This window comes from Phodopus roborovskii, unplaced genomic scaffold, assembly GCF_943737965.1.
Source record: "Phodopus roborovskii unplaced genomic scaffold, PHOROB, whole genome shotgun sequence".
In the NCBI taxonomy this organism is placed as follows: Eukaryota; Metazoa; Chordata; class Mammalia; order Rodentia; family Cricetidae; genus Phodopus; species Phodopus roborovskii.
In genome coordinates this window covers 3,845,180-3,868,065 of record NW_026126540.1, presented here as the reverse complement: position 1 = coordinate 3,868,065, position 22,886 = coordinate 3,845,180, and the positions used below count along the sequence as shown (strand labels likewise).

The window sequence follows — 22,886 nt, the reverse complement described above, 5'->3', positions numbered from 1 at the left end:
GACAGGCTGTCTCTTGTTCACTACTATGTATTCCATGCTAGTTGGCCTACATGCTTCCTTCAGTTCTCCTGGTTCTGCCTCCTATCTCACTGTGGGAATGCTAAGATTACATCACGGACTACCATGTCTGGCTTCACCCACTGAACCAAATGCCCAGCCTAACAAATCTGCTTTCAGAGAAGAATATACAAAGCGGTGGTGTGGGGTGGAGAGCAGAGCTTCCAGAGATAGGTTAAACATGAAACATCACATATGCCAAAGGATGATAAAACCATGTAGAAAGCAAATGAAGATATTTTCCATTTGGCAAAGAAGACATTGAGGCAGTTGACCCTTCCACTACCCCACCCAGTGAAGGGTCTAGGGAGTCTCCTGAATGAGAAAATGAGTGGGCGGTACTAAATTAAAGTCCAGAGATAGAAGCAAGGAGAAGCCTGCGTGCTCACTGCATGGGGAAGGCTGTCAAGAGAGGGAAGATGAAACATTTCTGTTCCCCTCAGGACTGTCTGCACCAGCGCCCCATAATAAATACAGACAGGGAGATAAAAATTTAAGATGAACACGAACTTCTGACACCAAGGCTCAAAACCATCAATGTCCAGAATTATCTTTAGTTTGTATCTGTCCCTGGAGTTCAAGTTCATCAAGAACTAGCCTACTCAGGAGGGAAGGCAGGCCCTGGAAGGACAACACATTGGCAGGCCCAGTCCAGCTAGGGATGGTGCTATAAAGGTAGTTGTGATGGTTAAGTAGAAGTCATGAGGCTCCTCACAGGCGACAAGCTGCAGTGGAGACACGGCTGCAGAACAGTTTAAACTTTGCTGCTGGGGTTGGACCACCACAGGTGATGGTCAGTCACCACCATCAGGGTAACTGAGGACTTTCCCAGCCCCAAAGGCTGTATGGCAGCCTAGCTCACAACCGTCTGTCGGCATCAAGGGAGGGGCAAATGTCCCGAACTTCACACATAAAGGTCAGCTTGGGGCTTTTCATTCCACATGGACATGTTCTGTTTTAAACTTGGCCCTAACTTTCCCCAGGGTCAGGGAAGCCTAAAATCCAAGCCACTTTCTGAGACTTCAGTCTGTGTTTGGTGCTGAAGGAAGCAGAAGCATGGGAAGTGGGAGAGAGGAACCTGCATTCCATTGTTATATGGCTTGGCAAGGAGCCCAACACTGTGTCAGAAAACCAAAGGAAACCCTGCCTGTGAGAGGAGACTTGAAAGCAGTGGGCTTGATTATTTCTCAGTTTACTTCTGTTATTGCTAAGGAAATACAAGCAAGGTCTTGTCACTCAGAGCTCCTTTCAGTTATTTCAGGGAGGGGAGGCACTCCATTCTTCCAATTTCAAAGTATTTTAAGTCCAAAAAAGAGGTGGAGAAAATGTTCCTGTGGGGGGAAGGAAAGATTAAAAAGAAAAAGAGTCAGAGACCCTTTCACAGGTTTTTCATTGGGACTTTGGGCAAATCACTTAGCACCTCAGGGGCTCTGTTCTCAGTCATAGGGTGAGGACCTTGGTTAAGATCTGGCATGCATGGTCATGATAAATACTTCCCCCTTCACTAGACAGATGAGAACCTCAAACATCCCAGGCACCATGGCACAGCAGGTACACACCTCTTACCACTTGGGAAGCAGATGCAAGAGGAACAGGCGATCAAGGCCAGCTTCTGCTGAATAAAAGGACCTTATGTAACCAGCCTATCTCAAAAATCCAGAGGACCTGGGTTTTGTTCTCAGCAGTCATATATGGCTGTGGTCATTTGAATGAGATGGACCCCATAAGTCTCGGGCATTTGAATAGTTGGTCCATAGAGGGCCAGGAAGTGTGGCCTTTGCAGAGTAAGTGAGTCATGGGGAGGGGGCTTTGATATTGCAAAAGATTACTTCAAGTTAGTTCCCTCTGCCTTCTCCTTGCAATTAGAGATTTTCCGTCACAGCCTCTAAGCCCCAGGAGCCCATACACCCAAAATAAACTCCTCTATAAGTTGTCGTGGTGTTTTATCACAGTCTCCATAATTCCCACACTCTCTTCTAACCTCTGTGGGCGCCAGGCATGCTCATGATACACATGTATGCATTGCAGGCAAAACAGTCATACACATAAAGTACAATAAATAAACCTAAAACATTATTTTAAACAATTCCAATTCCAAACCAAAGCAGTGTGGTAAGATCCCTGTACTTCCACCTACCTACCTACCTTCCTTCCTTCCTTCTTTTCTTCCTTCCTTCCTTCCTTCCTTCGGGTTTTTGATAGAGGGTTTCTCTGTGTAGCCCTGGCTGTCCTGGAACTTGCTCTGTAGACCAGGCTGGCCTCAAATTCAGAGATCTGTCTGCCTCTGCCTCTGCCTCCTGAGTGCTGGGATAAAAAGCATGAGTCACCATGCCCAGCTCACCTAGACTTCTGAGAGATCCAAAATAGTGGGGACTTATAAAGGAGACCATGCTAGAGCTGAGAAAACAGAGCAAAGGTGAGGGTAGCAGTGAGGGGTGCTATCATCCCGCTTTAGTGGGGCTGGTCAGGAACAACCTCTCAGAGCCAGTGAGAGCTGATCAGAGTCTGGAAGAATCAGAGGAACCAGACTGACTACTCAACTAAAGGGGTAACATCAAGGAAAATGGCTGAAGTGGCTCTTGGAGTACATGATAAAGAGAACCTATCCTCTCCTTTGCATCCATACCTTCCTGGTCATGGATGTGTCCAGCCCTATAAGTGTGTTGACATACAACAATCTAAAGAACATCAATATACCACTGGCCTCAACTGTCTCCTTCAAGGTAAGCCAATTATTTGCTGTTCTTAGGTTCCTGTATGTGGTTGCTTATTCCAGATAATGCTGAACAGAATGTAAATGGTGTTTTAAAAACTCTTTACAGCAGAAGCTCCAAGTGACAAACTTTAGCTCATCACACAGTGAACACACAAAAGCAAAAGTCATAGAAACCACCAAACTCTCTGTGGTTGCATAGTAAGTACTACAATGCTTCTAAGCATTATAGTGATTTCATGGATAACTTAGTTTGAAAGCACCACTCTAAGCAAACATGTAGTAATAACTTTATTCAAACACAAACCAAAACCAGCACACGAGGTGGCTTGGCAGGTTAAGGCACCATCAAGCCTTATGTCCAGTGCTTAATCCTCAGGGTTCACATGAAGACAGAACAGACGCCCATAGGTTTTCCTCTGACCTCTGCATGTGAACCTTGCATATGCACATCCTTTCCATATATATAAAATATATGGGAATACATATACTATATACATATATTTTATATGTATATGGGGAACTTCTTTAAAAATAAAAACAAAACCACATTGACTTCTAAAATTATCAAGAACATACATTTTTAGGAGATCTGGGGGCCTGGGAATCTGGGAAATGAGGAAGAAACTCCAAATTGTGATGAAGGTTTTAAAGATGGCCCAATAATGAAGCCACAATAGCAAGAAAATGTGTGAGCACGGGGATGAAAATCCTGTCAGGCAAACCTTGAAATGTCAAGTCTCCAGAGGGCAGACAGTCTTCCCGTATCTCACCTTACCAGAGTCAGCCCAGTTACCGCCATGTAACTGTTTATCTTCAATCACTGCTCAAATCCTGGGAGTTTAATGGGGAAAGGATGTTTCCTATTGTCAGGTACAAGAAATAGCAGTGGCTGTAATGGAAAGCTTCCATGTCTGCTAGTGAGACACGGTAAACTTATAAACAGCTGGGATTATTAATTTAATAGGTAATCTCTCAAGGGACACTAACCAATGGGCTCTGTCAACTGTGGGCTCTAACTGACAGAAACTGCGCCAATTTCTCTGTGAAACCCTGTTACCACTCTCACCCCTAAAGTCAAAAGTGCATGCACCCAATTTCCCGGAGCCCAGGAGACTCAGAGTAGCCAAATTACACCTGTGAAGCAAGCATTTTCCTACACTGCCACACAGCTGTCACACACAGAAAGCAGCTGTTTAAACTATGCCCTTCAGCCCTATTTAGGGATATCACTAATGATTTCAAATTACAACTGTTGCTTTATCTCAAACAGTGATAAGAGGGGGAGCCACATTCTTGGTGCTATTCTTTTGAGTCATTTATCTGCTCTCCTCTCAGGGGAAAAAAGAAAAAAGATGTTGAGACAAGTACAAACCTGCCTGATCTTATTATAGATGCAACCCTCCTTCTCTCCCTCCTCCTCCATGCCGGCACCCCTCCCTGTCTGGCTTTTCTTGAATTGAGGCAGTAGCCTCCGGTAAGGAACTATAAGTGGTTCTTTTTATCAAAGCAAGAAGGGATTCGCCAACAGGGAGTGAGTCAGGCAACAGAGGCAACCCCCTCCCTCATTCTGGCAGTTCAATTCACCAGGTTCCTCCAGGTCAGTAATCACTCAGGTTTCATGGAAGAAAGTCAGGAGGGCCTTTAATCCATCCAAGTCCAGGAGCCGGGATGGAACATACCCGGTTGCCAGAGCTGAGGTGTGGGCAGGCGATTGCGTGCATGTGCATAGGCGTGCACAGGCATAGCCTGGCTAAGGACGAGACTTGAGTGGCAAGGCAGGAAGACCTACCAGGATGGACAAAGCCACAACTATTACAGTGTGAAACAGCCCCCGCAGGGACTGGCTTCCCCAGATTTATTTTCAGGCAAGTGACTCACAACCTAGTCTCCATAAGTAATTCCATCAAAATTAGTCTCGGGTTCCTCCAGTCCGACTTTCCACTGCCCTCTGGCTGCCCCTCCCTTCTCTCCGCCCATCCTGTAAACCCAGACAGCTCACAGACAGCAAGCGTACCCCAGGGGAACAGGAGGCAGGCTCTCCGGCCCAGCCCCCACCCTTGGGGAAGGATGAATGGGGCCACCACCGGCGGGAGCGCGGAGAAGGGGCGTGTGGGCTGCGCGTGAGGTGTATACGCGGGTGTGCGCGCGTGGGCACGCACCAGGCCAACTTACAGAGGTGGAGTTGGTCCTCGCCTGACCCTGGTTTCGCACCTCCTGCTCCCGGAACTGCAGCCCGGCCAGATGCTTCTCCAACGCCTCCCAGTCCATCGGGGGCACCGGTGGCTCTTCCGGGACGCACGTCCCGCCGTCTGGAGGCTGAACGCAGAGCCCCCCAGCTGCCCGGCCTCGGCCTCCGCGCCGGCTCCCGGGAGGCTGGGTCTTCTGGATGGCTCGGCGGGGAGCCCGGGAGGCGCTCGGCCGGCCGGCCACAACCACGTTGCCATTGTGCCTGAGGTCTTGAGGGTCGTGTGGGTGGAGGTTGCCATTAGGCATCAGGGACGGCATGGTGGTGGTGGCGCTCTTGCCCCCGCCGCCGCTGCTGCAGATCCTGTCGCTCACGTCCCCGGGCTCCCGGGCGGGACAGCGGTCACCCCGATACCCTCGATCATCCTCCTCTTCCTCCTCCTCTCCGTCCTCCTCCGGAGCCCACTCATCAATCACCTTCTTCTGGTAGACCGGAAAGGGCTCCTCATAGTCCTCCAGAGCAGACACCAAGTCCAGGCTGCCCCCCGGCGACGATGAGGATTTGCACTCGGAGCAAGGGGTCACTTTGGTGGAGTTGGACTGTGAGCTGGCGCGGCTGCTGCTGCTGCTGCCGGCGTCACTGCCTAGATCCATCCCATCCTCTCGGTAATCCTGGGGAGAGGAGGAGGCAGAGAGAGTGAGTGAGTGAGAGTGGCCGCCGGGTCGAGCCTGCTCCGGCCGGCCGCCGCCCGCCCCGACCTCCCCGCGCGCAGCGCCCGCCAGCCTTGAGGTGCGATCTCCCTAAGAGGCCTGGGGGCGGGAGCCAGCGGTAGCCTGAGCTGCCCCCACCCCTTCCCCGCACAAGTTGACTTCCTCCGGGTAACTAACCCGCAAATTAGCAAAGGGGTGCGCAGCCACGGGCGCGCACTTTTCACCCTCCTAGCCCAGGGGTGCGCGCGGACTTGGTGTTAACCATTTTGCGCCAGGCGCGTCCTAGCGCTCCGCCCCAAGGATTCTCTCAGACACTTTCCCACTGAATTCTGATTCCCTGGGGGCGGGACCCGAGAAGAGGGAGGTAGAAACTGATTTCGCACCTCGCAGGGACACTGGGACCACCCCCCACCTGGCCCCGCCCCGCCCCGCCCCCTCCCGGCAGCCGCTGGCAGCCCCGCGCCAAGCGAGCTCAGCTTTACTTTCTAAGGAACCGCAGTAGTCGCAGGGCGCATCCCGCCTGCGCGCCTCCTCGGTGGGTCCCTCTCGGGAAGGATGGGCACGGGGGGCGCTCTCGGCTCACGCCCGGCAGGATGGCACCCCTCAGCTCCGACTTCCGCCAAAGGTGTGCGGGGCCGGGGTGCAGCGATGGTCGCCGCAGGCGCCGCCGCCCTAGGGGAGGGAGGACGCGCCCTCCCGGCGGCGGCGACAGAGCCGGTCCCGCCACGGAGCATGCCCAGAGGCTGCGGGGTGCGGCGCTGTCCGCTCTCCTGGTTTTCCCCGCCGGAGGCTAGAGCTAGAGGCCGGCTGGGAGAGCTCCGAAAGGCCAGAGGGCGGCGGGCGGATTCTAGGGGCGCTAGGCTTGCAGACCTCGCCAACTCTGAGAGCCGCGCCCTGGGCAGGGTGCTGTATGCGTGAACACACCTCAAGGCCTCTTTGCGGGGTTCTTTACCCAGCCGAAGCCTCTTGGAGGGCCGCGCGGGCCCGGTGCCTCCCAGTCCACGCGGAAGTCCCCAAGTGACCCTACAAAAGGTCTCCTGTCACCTTCACAAGCAAACACACAAGCCTTTGGGAGCTCAAGTGACCGGTGCCCAGTGGTCAAGCTCATCATTTCCTTTCCATCTTCCCCGGTGCTGCTTCCTCTCCCTTCACCGCGCCCTAGTATCCACTTCCAAGTTCAGGCAGTGGGTGGAACCTGTTGCTTTTGCTCTTGTTTCCTTCCCCTTCCCAGCGACACTGAGGATGACCTCAGCGAGGTGTATATATGGTTGGGGTGGGGGTAGAAGTCTGGCGTGGAGATCAGGAAGAAGGGTGGGAGATCTATCCTTAAGGTGGGGGCCAAATACCCCTTCAGACCGAAGGGATCCAGAAGAGAGTAAAGGAATAGGAAGGTCCTGATTGGTGGTGCCCCTGGCACAGGGGCTGGCTTTGCTTCTTTGCTTCTTTTATTTTTCTTCAGGAAACTGAATCAAAGAAAATCTATGGGGAATTTTCCAGAACCACACATGGGGTACCTGGACTTGCCAACCGTCCTCTTTAGGAAGAGGGGTGATGTGAAAATACTTGCTCGGAAAATGTAGATGGGCTGCAGAATACCTTTTAAGGGCTAAGAATTTGCTCTGAACAGTCTTGCCTTGTAAGAAGTGAATTAGGAAATGCCCTCTTCTGCAGTGAAGATAGAATGCTTAACTCTACAATGGAATGGAGTAAACCAGCTTCCCTGGACTTCCAGATTTAGGTCTGTAACTAATTTATTCCAGCAGAGCTAGTCTGGACCAACCCCCCACCCTTGCTTGGCACCTAACAAATGGAGGAGCAGAAGCATGCTTGGGATTCTTTGGTAGGGAGTGGCTGGCACCCTGGCCCTGGAGGCTTTGGTGGGGACTTGGTGCAGAGACCCTTTGTCTCAGTACTTCCTCTCCTTAGGTAAGCGCCTGGCTGTGGAAATGTAAGCAAACCTTACAGCTTGTCTGGAAGCAAGGATCTGGTGAATAACAGGAAGAGAGGCCACTGGTCTGGCCAGCTCTTCAGTCAAGAGGGACTGGTTATGACTAAAATACAATTCACACTAACATCTGTAAACAGCCTGCTTAGTGCCCCAAATATGGTTTGCTGTGAGGTCACAGTGAAGTGCTGGCTGCCACCGAGGAGGACCTGTATTCTGTGTCCTGGGTGCATGGGAAGGAAGACAAAGCTGAGATTAAAAAATAATAAATAAATAAATAAATAAATAAGACCCCACCTAGAGGGCTGGAGAAATGGCTCAGGGAGTGAAGCACCTTCTGTAAAAGCCAGGATCTGGGTGGGCGCTGTCTGTAACCCCAGCATGCCAGGGTTGTGGATGGACACATGCAGGTCCAGGATAATGAGAACAGGCTACCCCAAACTTCAAGCCTGGGGTTCAGAGAAAGACCCTGTCTCAAACAACAAATAGATAAATAGATAGATAGATAGACAGACAGATAGATAAGAAGTAGCAGAGGAAGTAAGTCATCCTGATATCAACCTCTGGCCTCACAGGTTCCTACACAGGCAAGTTCACCTGCATGCACGTGTGTATACACTTGCGTACACCACACATCAGTTGGGGTGACAGGAGCATTATAGTGACAGTCTCACTTTTTAAACAGTAAGGCCTCTGAAGCCACCTACCACACAGCTGGTACACTTACTCTCCAGCTGCTAGATGGCCTGTGATGGGGGAAATGTAAAATAAAACCTAAATGAAACATTTGGCAAGGTAAATGCACTGCCAAAAATGCATGGTATTTCAAAGCCAGCTATAAACATCTTGGAATTATCTGCACTTGCACATTATTTTCTGACCAAGTAATCTGGATCAGATGGGAAGTGCCCAGTTTCCTTCTGCTCTTCATGGAAGGTGCTTGGCCAGCCAATTACCATTCTGTTTCCAGTCTGCCGCCTCCTGCCAAGAACCCACCCACTTTGGAACAGGAAGGCCTGCCAGCTTTAAGGCTGCAATAGTTAGCAGCTAGGTCCAGCAGGATGGAGAGATGATTTGCAAGGTGATTCAAAAGTCTTGTCTTCCTCTTTCAGGAGCCTTTCTCAGACATTAGAGATGTAGGATAAGAGAGAGTCCTACTTCCAGAACCTTCCCCACCTTTCCAGGGTTGTCAACTTTGCCTAGATGAATAATCAATCCCTTTGGAACACCCACTGCCCTTATTCCCCACTACACAGCCAAGAGTAGCCTTCCTAAGAGTGCAGATCTCTCCCCAACTATCAAAACTCCATGAAGGTTGCCTCTAAAGAATTGGCTCCCCCCTCTGACAGTGGAATCAGGATGTATCCTTGGTGTACAAAAGGACTTTGGAGGATACTCCCTTATCCTAGAGGCAGGAGGAAGGGCCTAGACCCTACTCCAAATGACTTGACAGATTTTAATGATCCCTCCTGGAAGGTATCACCCTCCCTGTGGAGTGGGGGTGGGGTGGGGGAAATGGGATGGGAGGATGGGTCAGGGTGCATGGGAGAGGGAACTGGGATGGACATGTAAAATAAGAAAAATTATATATATGTATATGTATACATGTGTGTATGTATATATGGGTATATATATATATATATATATATATATATATATATATATATATATATAAATAATTGGCTCTCCATGACTTTCAACTTATTTTGATAATTTTTATTCATCCTAAGTCTCAACCAACATGTCACCTCCTCCTGGATGGTTTAACTGGTGTCTCATGTTCAGCTGGATGAGAAGACATTCTTCTGAGCCCACGGCATTCACTGCAGTGTGATGTGCACTGTTAGTGTTGCTCTTTAATCACTTAGCTTCTCAAATTGCCTCATAGTAAGAATTACATTTTATATCGAAACTCAGGTTGCATGCCTATAAAAATACATGTAAGTTTCCGGAAACGCTTTGGAAAATACTATTCTAGGGTACTAGAAATGTAGTTCCGTGGCTGAAAGGCTGACCTAGCATACTAGAGGCCCTGAGTTCTATCCTCAAAACCATCGAAAACAGGGTGGAGTTCCAGTGTGGAAAAGATCATACTCTGAACTCCATGGGCAGTTGAGCTGTGAAAAGAATAAAAGCTTGGTAGACATTTGTTGTTGTACTCATTATTATTGCTTTCTAACTCGTTCAATCCTCAAAATTCCACGAGGAAACTATTTTCCTACTCATTTGCATGTGAAGAGATCCAGGACAGTGATACTAAGCAATTTGCCCAATGTCACAGACTGGTGCGGTAGGTGGCTGAGCCAGGACTTGACACTGGATAGTTTGGGTTTAGAATTCTTATTTTCTCACCCACAAGCTCAGAAGCTTTTGGTCCTGGGTGGATCAATTTACTAGGGGAAAAAAAAAAAAAAAATCTCAGAGTCTCCTTGCAGCATCCTCAGTCTACCTTTTTGTCTCCTACTTGGAAAGGCTTAGAGGGCAGTGTTTGTATCTGTGTCTAAGGCAGCTGGCAGGCTCAGTGCTTGGCCTCCTCTAAATTCAGCAGTATTCAACAAATTAGGAGATTAAGTTGTAAAAGGAGGAGTATGGGGCTGGAGACATGGCTCAGTGGTTAAGAGTATTTGCTGCTTTTACAGAGGCCTTGGGTTCCATTTCCAGTATCCACATGGTTGCTCACATTTCTAACTCCAGATACCCATTTGAGGCCTCCAAGAGCATGGCATGTCCAAGGTACACATACATACAGGCAAAACAGTCATACACATAAGTAAAAATGTTTTAAAGGAAGAGTATAGACACTTCAGGAAAGGAAATGCCATGTTGCTGTTGTCTATGTGTGTGAAGTTCCTCCCCTGTCTCCAAAACAAATCTTTTAAGGAGGAAGCCACCCAAGGTCAGTTTGGGGTATTTATTTGTCAGAGATGGGAAACTGGATTCATAATCAACAGTGGGGCTGGGATGGTCACATCCCTCAGGGTTAGTCCTGTTTCCAGGATGTTAATTAGTGGGGGCAGCATCTGAGCAAGGATATGACTGATGTGAGTCAGAAGGAGCATGAGTAGGGAGGGAAAGGATTGTTTGTGAAATCTCCACGCTAATTCTGAAATGATTAGCTCTGGTGTTGAGCTGCCTTCACCTTTACATTGTGGTGTGTATAGTAACAGAGTTGTCTGGCAAAGGGTTTGTGTTTCATCTTTATTATGTGGATAACATGCAGGTTACACACAGGACACAGATGTTCTGCTGTTTCATCACCTGTGTGTAGCTGTGGGGATTTTGAACAGCTCTTTAGGGTGAAGTGTCCTAGATGTAGAACATCTGGGCCTTATTTCCAGCCCAGTCTCTAAACAACTTTATGACCGCAGTGTGCGGATGAAAGAGGGTGGACTGCATGTTGAGGGCATTTGGCAAATAAAAGTAAATGGAAGTAAATGAGCTTCTTCCAGTCTAAGGACCCTATGGCTTTCATCCAGAAAAGATGGGAAATGTGATGCAAAAATGTCTCTCAGTCTTTTTATCACCTTCCTTATTAAAAGAAACCAAGTTCATTTCCTGTATTCATCTAAAACTGAAGGGTATGTCTGCTACGCAGGCAGATCCTATGTGTATAATCTAAGATTATATTTCCCTTTTCCTCCATTGACAGTGCTACACTTTAACAGAAAAATTCATTTAAAACTCACCTCTTAGACCAGCAAGAGATGGTTCAGCACATGTAGGAACTTGCTACATAACCCTGACAATGAGTGTTTGCTCCAGAAATACATGTAGAGGCGGAAGAAGATAAGCAATTTCATAAAGTTGTCCTCTGACCTCCACAAATACATCAGCAATCTCCTCTCACCACACACACATAATTATAGTAAATAAAATAAGTTAAAAGACATATCTTAAAAGTTTTGATTTCCCATTAAATGATGTGATTGTACAGTACACACTCTGCAATGCCTAGAGCTAGACCAAATAGTATTTACAAAATAGATCCAGGGACATGTTTTCCAAATCTGACCCCAGGATCCCTAGACTGACAAAGGTTTTGGTCTTACAGAAATGGGGAGAGTGTGTGTTTATGATGAAGATTACCCTGCATGGTTTGTAGACATTTGTGAACAAACAAAAAAAGGCAAACATAGTATCTTTATCAGAGAAAAGTCCCATAAGGATATCCATCAGTCTCTCCCCTGCACATAGGTCCCTATTGGTGGGACCATTTGACACTATTCACGTAGATGGTGATGTCAATGTCGCCCTCTGGGAATGTGCACTGTACAAAATGCACAACTGTACCCAGAAGCCCTGCTGGGATCTGTTAGTAGGAATTTTGCTCTCTTTTAAGAAGAACAGGAGAGGGAACCTGCTGTACTTCTATTAAAGGACAGAACTTTTTTTTTTTTTTTTTTTGTGGAAGTTTTCTGCCATCATCTCCTCATCTCCCATAGTCTTAAAGTCCTCAGCAGCTGAAATGGTAAGTCTGGAAGCTACTCTGAACTAAGGTTTTGAGCTTCACTGGGAGGTGTAATTCAGGACAAACTAGGAATGCTGTAGGGGTATTTTAAGGGCTCACAGTAGCATCCACCCTAAGTGATAGTCACAGAAGTCTGTACCATTTGACCCCAGACAAGATAAACTGCCTGAGAGGCCTGGTGCCTTGTGTTTCTCTCTTAATGTATGCCAAACAGCATGTCTGCAGGGGGCTCAGGGAGGTGAGAACTCTGTTCTTGTCACCTCATGATACAACTTGTCTGCTGGCCTTGCCAATGCCATAGACAGTGGACACAGCTTGTAGAGCAGGAAGGAACTGTGCCAAGAGCATTGGCACTGGCTCTGAACGGCTCTGCTTTCACAGACAAGGCAGTCCCTGCAGCTCTCTGGCCCAGTAGCATGCTGTGAAAAGGAACTGTACGAAATTCTCTGAGCCTAAAAGCTGCTGAAGCTTCATGTGCCGTGATTCAGATGTCTGCAAGCACCAGGCAAATGTATGGAGTGCATGAGCATTAGGGCAACAGGGAGGGCCAGGACAGAGGGCCAGGACAGAGTCATCGCATCAATGAGCTACACAGCCTGCCACAAAGGCATGAAAGTTCCAAACTCAAAACCAAAAGCAGGTTCATTCTTCTCCCATCACTGGATCATCACTTGAACTTCAGTTCTTAGAGCTAGGCACCCAGAATTTGTCTGGCATCTTATAAGACTAGTGTGGTGGTTGGTCCTGCTTCATCCCTGTCATCTTGGCTTAACTGTCAGCACCAAGTTTTCACTTTCCAAAGTGTCCCAGCCAATTGTCAAGGGCTAAGTGACCTTTGGGAAAGAGGTTTATTTTTTCTGAATCCACCCAACATTTCAGATGGAGGTATGCATGTTTGGTGGCATTGCTTTGTAAATTGAAAGCCACTTAGTTTAAATAAGCTCCCAAATATCCCACCAAAAATGACTCAATAAAAACTGGGTAGTAAATTTAAAAGTTATAGAAAACATCTGAGAGACTGTTAATGTGTGGAGTAATTGATGAATTCATAAAATTTATAAAGAAAGGCACGATTACTTGTTTTGTTGTGAGACAAGGCCTCACTGTTTAACTCTGGCAGGTCTGGAACTCACTATGTAGAACCAGCTGACCTCAAACTCAAAGATGCACATTCCTCTGTCTGCGTGCTAGGATTAAATGCATTCACCACCATACCTGGTTATAGCTACTTTTATTAAAAAGCTAATAGAGGGATGGAGGGATGTTTTAGTTAAGAGGATCCTGGCTTTATTCTTAGCACATGCTGCCTCACAACCATCTGTAACATCAGTTCCAGGGGAATATTATGCCCTCTTCTGGTCTGCAGGGGCACTGCACATACGTGGTACACAGCTATAAAAGCTGGCAAAAACCCATATACATGAAAAATAAATAACAGTAAAAAGGTAATAGAAAACATGGACTGAAGCTACATGTATCTTCAACGAGTCAGATAACAGCATGGTGAAACTCCAGATTTGTTCCCCAGTACAAAAAGAAAGAAACAGAGAACCAGCCTAGAGTAAGTTCATCTCCATGTTTTCTACAGGAAGCACACTAAATAGAAAAGGTCAAAAAGAGCAATATCTTAAAAGCTTATGTGTTTTTAATGGGAAATTGATTCTATGCAAATTTGTCAAGGAGTTGGCATTTTAACTTTCTGGGCTAAAACCTAAAGGAAATGTAAAGAAAAAAAAACCATTTAAGTGAAAGTCTTTTCATTTTTCTTCTATAATGTCGAAGTTTGGGGTCATGAGAGGAAATGCTACACCTTTGCATAGCATTCTGAACTCAGCTGTTCATAGTACAAACATGGAAGCCACTCTGTCCTCCCCCCCCCCCCCAGTTACATCACCAAATGGAGGCCTGGATGCCTGCTGCCCAGCTGCTGTGCTTGGCCACAGGTTCCCTGCTCTCCTCTGGGCTGGGATTTATTTTGTGCCTCCATCAGGCTGGGAGTGGAGTTTCTGATTACATCCTACATAACATCTCCTCCCTTACTGTTTCTCAGCAAACCATCCTAGAGAATCTGACACTGAGACACTAAGACAAAGGTCCTGTATGGTGGTGGCAGACACCTTTAATACCAGCACTTGGGAGGCAGAGGAAGTCTGATCTCTGTGAGTCTGAGGCCAGCCTGGTCCACAAAGTGAGTTCCAGGGTAGTCAGAGCTACATAGTGAGACCCTGTCCAAAAAAAAAAAAATCAAAAAGACAGTAAGACAAATTAGCTACCTGTGTGTGTGTGTGTGTGTGTGTGTGTGTGTGTGTGTGTGTGTGTAGGTACACTTGTCTGTGCACGCATATAAGGAAGACAGTAGTCAACTTCCAGTATCATCTATTGCTCTGCCCCTTGTTTGCTGAGACAGGGCCTCTCCCTGCACCTGGAGCTAGCTCACTGTTTTGATGGGCTGGCCACTGAAACCCTGGGATCTGCCTGTTTCCCACCCCTCTCCATACAGTCTGGGCACACACTGTGGGTGTTGGGATCTGAACTCAGGTCTTTGTGCCCTTTACCTGGGATCCATCTCCCCAGCCCACCAAGCCCCACTTTCTTTTATTTGACATTGGCCCTTTTGATCAGTTTGTCTGCTCAGAGAAAAGGTCTTCAGCTTGGATATTCTTATACATTTGTTTTTCTATGTGTAACTTTTAGAATTTAGTGCATGACGCTGATGACTTTTAAAAATATCAAAAAATATTCCTTATAACGTTTTTCCATAAGAGAATCCAGAAACATAAAGGACTTTGAGGAGGCAGTGTTGAATTGGCATTACTATCTAGAACTATTTCTAGTCTCATTAGTACCAGTGAGCTAGAACAGCTGCAGACACATTATCAGTTTTGTTAATTGTTACTGATCATATATTAAAATTACACTAATAATCAATGACCCATACATGATTTTCTGGGACCCTTACATTTTATCATACTGTAACAGGTTCATTGATGCACAACATTATGTGATTATGTGAATATTTGCTGACTACAAAGAATGTCTTCATTAGGATATGGAGATGTGTTCCATTTTTCTTTCAATTACCCCTGCATTAGAACCTTCATGGTAAAGTTTACTGAAGCCAGCTATGTGCATGCAAGGGAGTCTGTGTGACTTGTGATCCCCTGCTTTGTTGAATTGGGGCTAATGACTCACAATAACCTTCAAGAATAAGTGCAGATTAAAGAAGGGATTCTGTTTAGCTTTGGGAGATGCTGCCTCCATGCCCAGCAGCTGGAGGGCTGGCTGAGTACTGGATAGGAGCTACAAGGATGAGAAGGACAAAGCCAGCTAGCACTGGGGATTCCTAATGGAAACTGCAGTTTCCACACACCCCACGGAAGCTTTTCTTTCCTCAGTTTTCTTATTCCAGATGTAGGAAACCGTCCATGTGTTGCATTTTCCCAATGAAATGTGTTTTGATAGAAGTTCCTCATAATTTAAGTGGAAAATCTATTATAGACAAGGGGAGTGGACCATAATATGATTTGATAATCCCAGAAGCCAAATGTTTTGTTAGCTAATTTTCTTTAATAAGTGATTACTTTTTAAAAACCAGTAACACTTTCCCCATTCTTGCTAGAGAATGTATTCAAAACAAAGCAAATCTTTGAGTATGCTTTTTATTTAAATAGAGGCAAATATGGGTTGTTCTAGACCATGTAATGAGCCTACTTTGTAGGCCTTCCTTTGTATAGTTTCACTCCTCAACCTAGACCCAAACCCTTCTCTCATGCTCCATGGAGCAGTTGGTGCTCTGAAGCAAATGGAGACAAACAGCAGTTAGGCCAAGGCCTGGGTACCACTTTTGGGGTCTATAAGGCCCAGCCATGACAAGCTTCAATAGAGGCTTGAGTTTCAGATTACCCTAAGGCAATACCTGGTTTCCCCGGAAAGACCACAAACTGAGATGATCCAGGCACCACCCAGGAACGAACCATCCAAACAGTCCAAACTTCCTGACATCCCAAACATCCAACTGTTAGATAAGATTAGATAAGATGGTAAGATCACCAGATGTCCTTGAACCCAGCATAAACCTATTCCCCTTTCACCAAGACACCCCTAGACAAATGTCAGCCAATCAGGGTCTTGGACCCTGAAAAATCCTCTCATCCCCAATCTCTACTATGATAAAACAAACAAACAAAAACAAAAAAACAAAACAAAAACAAAAAACCTACCCCACCCAGGCTGGGCACTCTATGCTGCTTTGGACAGATGGAGGGTCCAAGCTAAGCTTGAATAACAGCTCTTTGTTTTTGCATATGGATTCAGTCTCTGTGGTGGTCTTCGGGGTGGTCTCCAAAATCTGGGCATAGCAAGCTATATCCAAATGTGTATTATTATTATTATTTTTTTTTAAATAGCTCATTTTAAAATTAAACTCACTCAAAAGGAAAACTTTATATTACCACTATCAATAGAATACAAATATCCTTTTGCTAAAATAGAAGTGGTGTGCATATTCTACATTCTACCCATTTTAAATCACACTTTAGAAATTAGGAGGTATCTTGCAGTCAATGATATCTTGCCTTGTTATTATTGCAGTGCTAGAATCAGATCTACTACTGAACATACTCCTCACTATTATGATTGACAAATAAATAATAGAAATGTGAAGTCAGTGCTGGGGGTTAAACATAAGTGAGGCCTAATGCACACTAGGCAAGTTCTCCGCCCTTGGGGCATACCCCCCCCCAGAACATTTCTGTTCTTTTAAAGAAGATTATATGTATGTGGTGTGGGAAATGGGGTGGGGAAGTGTCTGTGAGTACAGGTGCTCACATGGGGCCAGAAGATGATGATGTTATATTCCCTGAAACTGAAATTACAGGTAGTTCTGAGCTGCTCCAAGGGGATGCTGGAATCCGAGCTGAGTTCTGCCCCATTCCTATTATTAATGGCATCTAAAATAATGCTGTGCTTTACATATTTGTAACACATTAGACTTGGTGAAATACAGCAAATTATATAAGCAGAGTTATTAAACTTTTATAAACAAAAACACAAACACAGCACTTGAGAGACACAATACATTAAGCAGGTGGGTCAACACTGGCTCTCTGGCTGGATTATTACTGACCAAGATAAGAATTCACATCGGTGATACAACCTGCCTGCTTTTGGTTTAACCCACACTAATGCTGAGCTTGTGTGAGCATGTGGGTGGACAGCTCAAAAGGTTTTCTAGCCATTTCATCTCTTGTAATTCTATTTACATGTAGAGCTGGCTATGGTAGCCCATGACTGTGATCCCAGCCACTGGGAGATGCAAGCAAGAAGATGAGTTCAAGGCCAGGCTCAGCTACATGGTGAGTTCAAGGTACAGCTACATGGTGAGTTCAAGGTAACCTGAGCTGTATGAGATGCTGTCTCACAAGAAAAAAAGTATATTTGTTTGTACTTTGCAGTTTCAGAAAGTGCCATTTCAGTGTCAGCTTCTAACAGGCTGGCCAAGAACTCAGTTACAGAGGGCTGAGGCATCAATGGTTACACCTGAGTGTTTTGTGCCTCATTTATGAGGCTGGGTAAGATTGATTAACACAGCACTACCTACAATCACTTTATCCCAAATAACGTTCTCTGTGAAATCACAGGTTTGATGACCAATTCCTCTCCCAATATATATGGATGTAAAGAGAAGACTGCCTAACATGTGTCTGAGTAACTAACTTCAGAAAATGAGTGTGTGTCACACTGTAGAACATGAACATCTGGTTGATACACCAAACGGGAAGGATTTAGGCAAGGCAGGGACAACTGGCTGATAGCTGGGTCACCAGGTGGCTGGAGAGGGTTGCTAAAAGGCTGAGGATGGAGAGGCTGCAGAAGGCCCCTACATAGGGAAGTGGCTGCCTCAAGGAGATGACATAGCATGCATTTATGTATTCTCCTTTTTATTTTGTTGTTTGTTTATCCAGATACCTATGCATCAGGCACTGGGCTCTGGAGAGAGAATTGAAAAAGATCAAAGAGCTCAGGAACCAGGAAGGAAAAGGGATGCCAGCAATTACAATCAACAAGGATGCCAGGGGTTACAATCAGGGCTCTAAGTCTCAGAGAAAACATTATCCAGGGGTGCTGTGCAAAAGATGCTCAAGAGGGCAAATTCACAAGGAAGGGTGGCTTAGAAAACCAGTCAAAAGAGTTGAATCTTGAAGTAAACAAAAGTTGCTAAGTCCTCTAGTGTATCAGTGACCAGGGAGGAAACAGCAGAGGACTTCAGTAAAGTCTGATTTCAGCCTATTTCTACCATTTTCTGCTCCTTAAAACAATCTCACGATGGATGTGCTGGCTCACGCCTTTAATCCCAGCATTTGGGGGGGGGGGCAGAGGCAGGTGGATCTCTGAGTTCGAGGCCAGCCTGGTCTAAAGTGAGATTTCCAGTACAGGCTACAAAGATACACAGAGAAATCCTGTCTTAACACTCCCACTAACAACAACAACAACAACAACAAAAAGAAAAAAAAGAGGAAAAAACAAAATTTCTTTTTAAATCTCTTTTGAATATGGAAACCCTGGCAGCATTTGGATAACAGAGAAGGAGGAGTGGCCTGTAGCTCTCCTGACTGCCTCAAGTGCCTTGTAATCTCACTCCTCAGAGCCTCTTGCCTCCCTCACAGTACTGGGTTATTTAGAATTGAGTTCCAGATAACCCATCCATTTTAAGACACCGATTTCCTGTCTCCTCAGCCCAAACTGTTACAATCAAAGCAGCACAAATCTTGCTCTGTAGCTCATTTACTGAGAATTAACAAACACAGAGACCAGTTCTACTCCCTAGTAGAATTCAAAAATAAGAGAATATTAACATGATTAGGAATCATTTCTGGCAAGTGATAAAACGGAATAATTCATAAATAACATTCTTTTGTCAAAATCCTTTCACATGAGTTAAACTAAATATGTGGGCAAAAAAAAAAAATCAAAGAAATTTCAATTATTTAAATGCACAAACTACACTATCAAAGAAATAATCATTGAAATAACTATCAAAGTAGAGAAAAAGAAAACAAGAACAGAAAGAGTCCAGAGCCCAGGCTGGGGTGGGAGTGTAGTAAGTGCCAGTTGGAATGTGCCAGCCATTTAGAAGCCATCATGATGGAGTCCTCCCATTGGTAGGACTTGCTGTGTGCCACCTGTGCACCAGGCATGCTTGGCTCACCAGCGGGGGTGTTTTGGCAAACCATCTTAGCTCCTTAAAGAGGTGATCAGCTGCCTCTACCTGACTCAGCTGGAACCTCACCCAGAGTCTGTATTAAACACCTGAGAAATGGAAGTGACTGGAAGGGGTTCAAAGCAACAGAACAGATAATTAGAAGAGATTGATTTTAGCAGAAAGATCAGAGAAATCAAATGCAGGGAACTTGGCTAAGCCCAGACTCAGGAAAAAAATGAGCTATCTGAGGCATGCAAAGAGTGACATGCAAGGAAATATTGAGCTGGCACACTTGGAGCGACACCAGGCAGGGCAGCCAAGGGCATGCTGATCACCTGGCGCTGGGTTGTACCACAGCCACATTCTACATGCTCCAGGCTTTCACCCAAGGGCTGCCTTGTACCAGAAGACCAGTTTCTGGAGAGGTGCTCCTTGGACCTTTCCACTCTGAAAAGAAGGTGTGCTGAGTCTCCCCAACAAGCAGGGTGGGCAGGGAAAGTATTTCCCCATAAATGTAGTAATGTTTTCAATTCCCACAAAGTATTTTCTAGACAGCATGTAGTGTGTGTGTGTGTGTGTGTGTGTGTGTGTGTGTGTGTGTGTGTATGAGAGAAAGACAGACAGAGAGAGGCAGAGACAAAGAGAGACTGGAGAGAGATGAAGACAGACATGATGGTCATCCTGGCATCTGAGAGGCTGAGACAGGAGGATCAGAACTTCAAGGCCAGCCTTAATTACATAATGAGCTTCAGACCAACATGGGCTACATGAGATCTTGTTTCAAAAAGCCACTCACATGGCTGGAGATGTAGCTCATGGCAGGGCACTTGTTCAGGTTGCTCAAGTCCCTGGGTCAAATCTCCCATACCAAACATACAAATACACCAAAAAAAAGAACATTTCCAAAATGAGCCAGAATAAAGCTTATCATTGTCATTTGTCTTGGATAGGGTTACTACTGCTATGAAAACACCATGGCCAATGCAAATTAAGGCAGAAAGGGTTTATTTGGCTTACACTTCCACATTGTAGTCCATCACTGAAGGAAGGAAGCTACAACAGGAATTCAAGCAGGGCAGGAACCTAGAGTCAGGAGCTGATGAGGAGACCATGGAGGGGTACTGTTTACTGTCTTGCACCCCATGGCTTGTTAGCTCTGCTTTCTAATAGAACCCAGGACCTCCAGCCCAGGGATGGTCCCACTTGTAGTGGGCTGAGCCCTCCCTCATCAATCCCTAATTAAGAAAATGCCCTATAGCCAGATCTTATGGAGACATCTTCTCAGTTGAGGTTTCCTCATTTCAGGTAACTCTAGTTTGTACAAGTTGACACAAATCCAGTCAACACTTCCAGGATAGAATTAGTAATTGCCCAAGGAACTTCATTCTCTACAAACTGAACAGGAAAATAAAAATAATTGAGTTCAAAACCTTTGCCATCCATGTTGCAAACAGGACCTAGGAAGATGGATGGATGAGGATGAATGAGCCCTCTACAACATGTCCATGTGATGAGGTTGTAGGTGCCACTATTCTGCATCAAGTTCAACAACGGTGTTCAAGAAAATATCCATGTGGTGTCCTGAGGGAATACCACTGGAGATCCCATACTTCAAAGGACAGTGCTCCTGCTGTATCTCTGGGGTGTCAGCATCCCCCAGTGTAGAGCCTTTCTGTGAAAGACAGCAGCGCATATGGCTGCACTGGACTTTTCCTGAGGCTAGATACTCTTGTGCGAGGCATCCCTGATCTAAGACAGAGTTCTGCCACGGGTCCTATTTCAGACTTAAGTCCAAGCTCCTAGGACCCATTCAGACTTGGTTTTGCCTCCTGGCTCCCACACCAGCAATGCCTTACCATTGCTGGTAACTTGAGTGGGCAGTTCAGGAGTTTGAACTATGTTCTTCAATAATCCCAGTGGTGAATCTTTGCAGTTTTGTATTTCGGTGAATCAAGAGTTCCAAACTTATGCAAAGAAGGCAGGCCATTTCAAACTCTCTAATTTAGAATTTAGTTTTGTTTTTCCTGACTAGGAAGAGCTTGAAGAGGCATGAAGTTAAGTAAGGAATCTGGAAATTTTTATTATTAAGTTTATACTAGCTTCTATAAATATCAGACATTCCATAAAGCCTAGGTAAGGCTACTATTTCTAACATCTGTGTGAAATGTGCATCTTGGTGGAGACATGGGCATTAAAACTGTGCTATCTGAAAAATTATTGCTATAATATCAAAACTCCCTTCTCTTTGGCTTGCTTTCTCATTCCAAGAAGTTCAGATCTTATAGAAAGGATGCATGATTTTAAGCAAATCTGTCTTTTAGCCTTTAATTGATTGGGCTTATTTTCTAGTTTCATATCCTCCTTTTCCCTTCATTTCAGTAAATGTCCAACAAATATTTACTGAGCATTGACTAGGTGTCAGGTACACAGCTCAGTGCTGGAGATTCAAACAAGAGCCTATAGAGTAGCTTCTTTCCAGACACTTGAGAACTGGTAGAGGAAGAGAGGTACAAAGAAAGAGGAAACCGGGTCATGCTAGGGAGGGGCAGCAGAAGTGTATCTGGTTTGGTTTGGTTTGGTTTAGTGTGCAAGAAGCTTTCAGGAGCCCAAGAGAGTAAGTACACCAGCCTTGGGGCATCTCAGTCTTGAAAGGAGACTCCCTCCTTTAGCATCTTGTTTCTGGAAACAAATGTGATCTTATTCAAATTTTGTGTGATTAGCCACTAGGTAGACAGGATTTCTGCGTGTGAAGTGTTTGCTTTCTCTGAAAATCAAGTGAGGTGCCCCCTCCACCCTTTTGTTCTTGGCTGGGCATTGAGGTGTGTTACCTCCTATAGGGTCACATGCCTATAGGGAGATGAGAGAACCCTTTTGTTTTTCTGTCTTGAACTCACTATATAGTCAAAAAACCTCCTGCCTCTACGTCCCCGGTGCTGGGATTAAATGGCACAATACCACTTTAAGTTCATGTGGGGCTGGTGTTGTGGAATAGAATAGTTAACTCTGTAAAGAGGTGTTGCATTTGTTTACGATGCATTACTTTCACTATGTAAAGATGTGTTGCATTTCATCTTGCCTGCCTAAGGCACCCAATTAGCCTAATATAAAGCTGACCAGCCAATAGCTAGGCTGAGGAGGGATAGGTGGGGCTTGCAGGTTGAGAAAATAAGGAGGAGGAAGAATCTAGGTTTGAAAGAGAATGAGGGAGAGAGAGGGGAAGATGCCCAGGGCCAGCCAACCAGGCAGCCACCAGACAGATAGACAGGGAGGAAGCAGCAAAGTAGGGCATACAGAATAAAAGGAAGGTAAAAAGCCCCGAGGCAAAACATAGATGAAGAGAAACAGGACAAAATAAGTTATAAGCGCTAGTGGGACAAGCCTAAACTAAGGCCTGGCATTCATAACTGGTGGTAAGTCTCAATGTCATGATTTGGGAGCTGGTGATCCAAGAAAGGCTGCTACATGTTGGAGTTGGAAACCAAGACTTTTTATATTCTAGGCACGTACTCTACCAACTGAAGTACATCTCAGCTTTCTCTTGGTGTTTTATTACTGTAAGAGAGCCTAGCTGCTTTTTATGTTTATGCTTTTGTTTGTTTGTTTT

General features: G+C 45.7%; 1 protein-coding gene across 3 annotated transcripts in view; it reads right to left on the bottom strand.

Annotated features, from left to right (window-relative positions):
• The window catches only part of Schip1 (schwannomin interacting protein 1), a 733,733-nt gene that overhangs the window by 121,791 nt on the left and 589,056 nt on the right, over positions 1-22,886 (bottom strand). Inside the window, exons 1-2 of one of the 3 annotated variants that reach the window (XM_051199280.1) lie at positions 6,151-6,317; positions 4,946-5,629 (exon numbers count right to left, since the gene is read on the bottom strand). In XM_051199280.1, the coding sequence (XP_051055237.1) occupies positions 4,946-5,611 (666 nt within the window). In that variant the 5' untranslated portion in view covers positions 5,612-5,629; positions 6,151-6,317. Of the gene's footprint in view, positions 1-4,945; positions 5,630-5,845; positions 6,014-6,150; positions 6,318-22,886 lie in introns of those variants that run through there. The other 2 variants (XM_051199279.1, XM_051199278.1) reach the window with 2 other exon arrangements.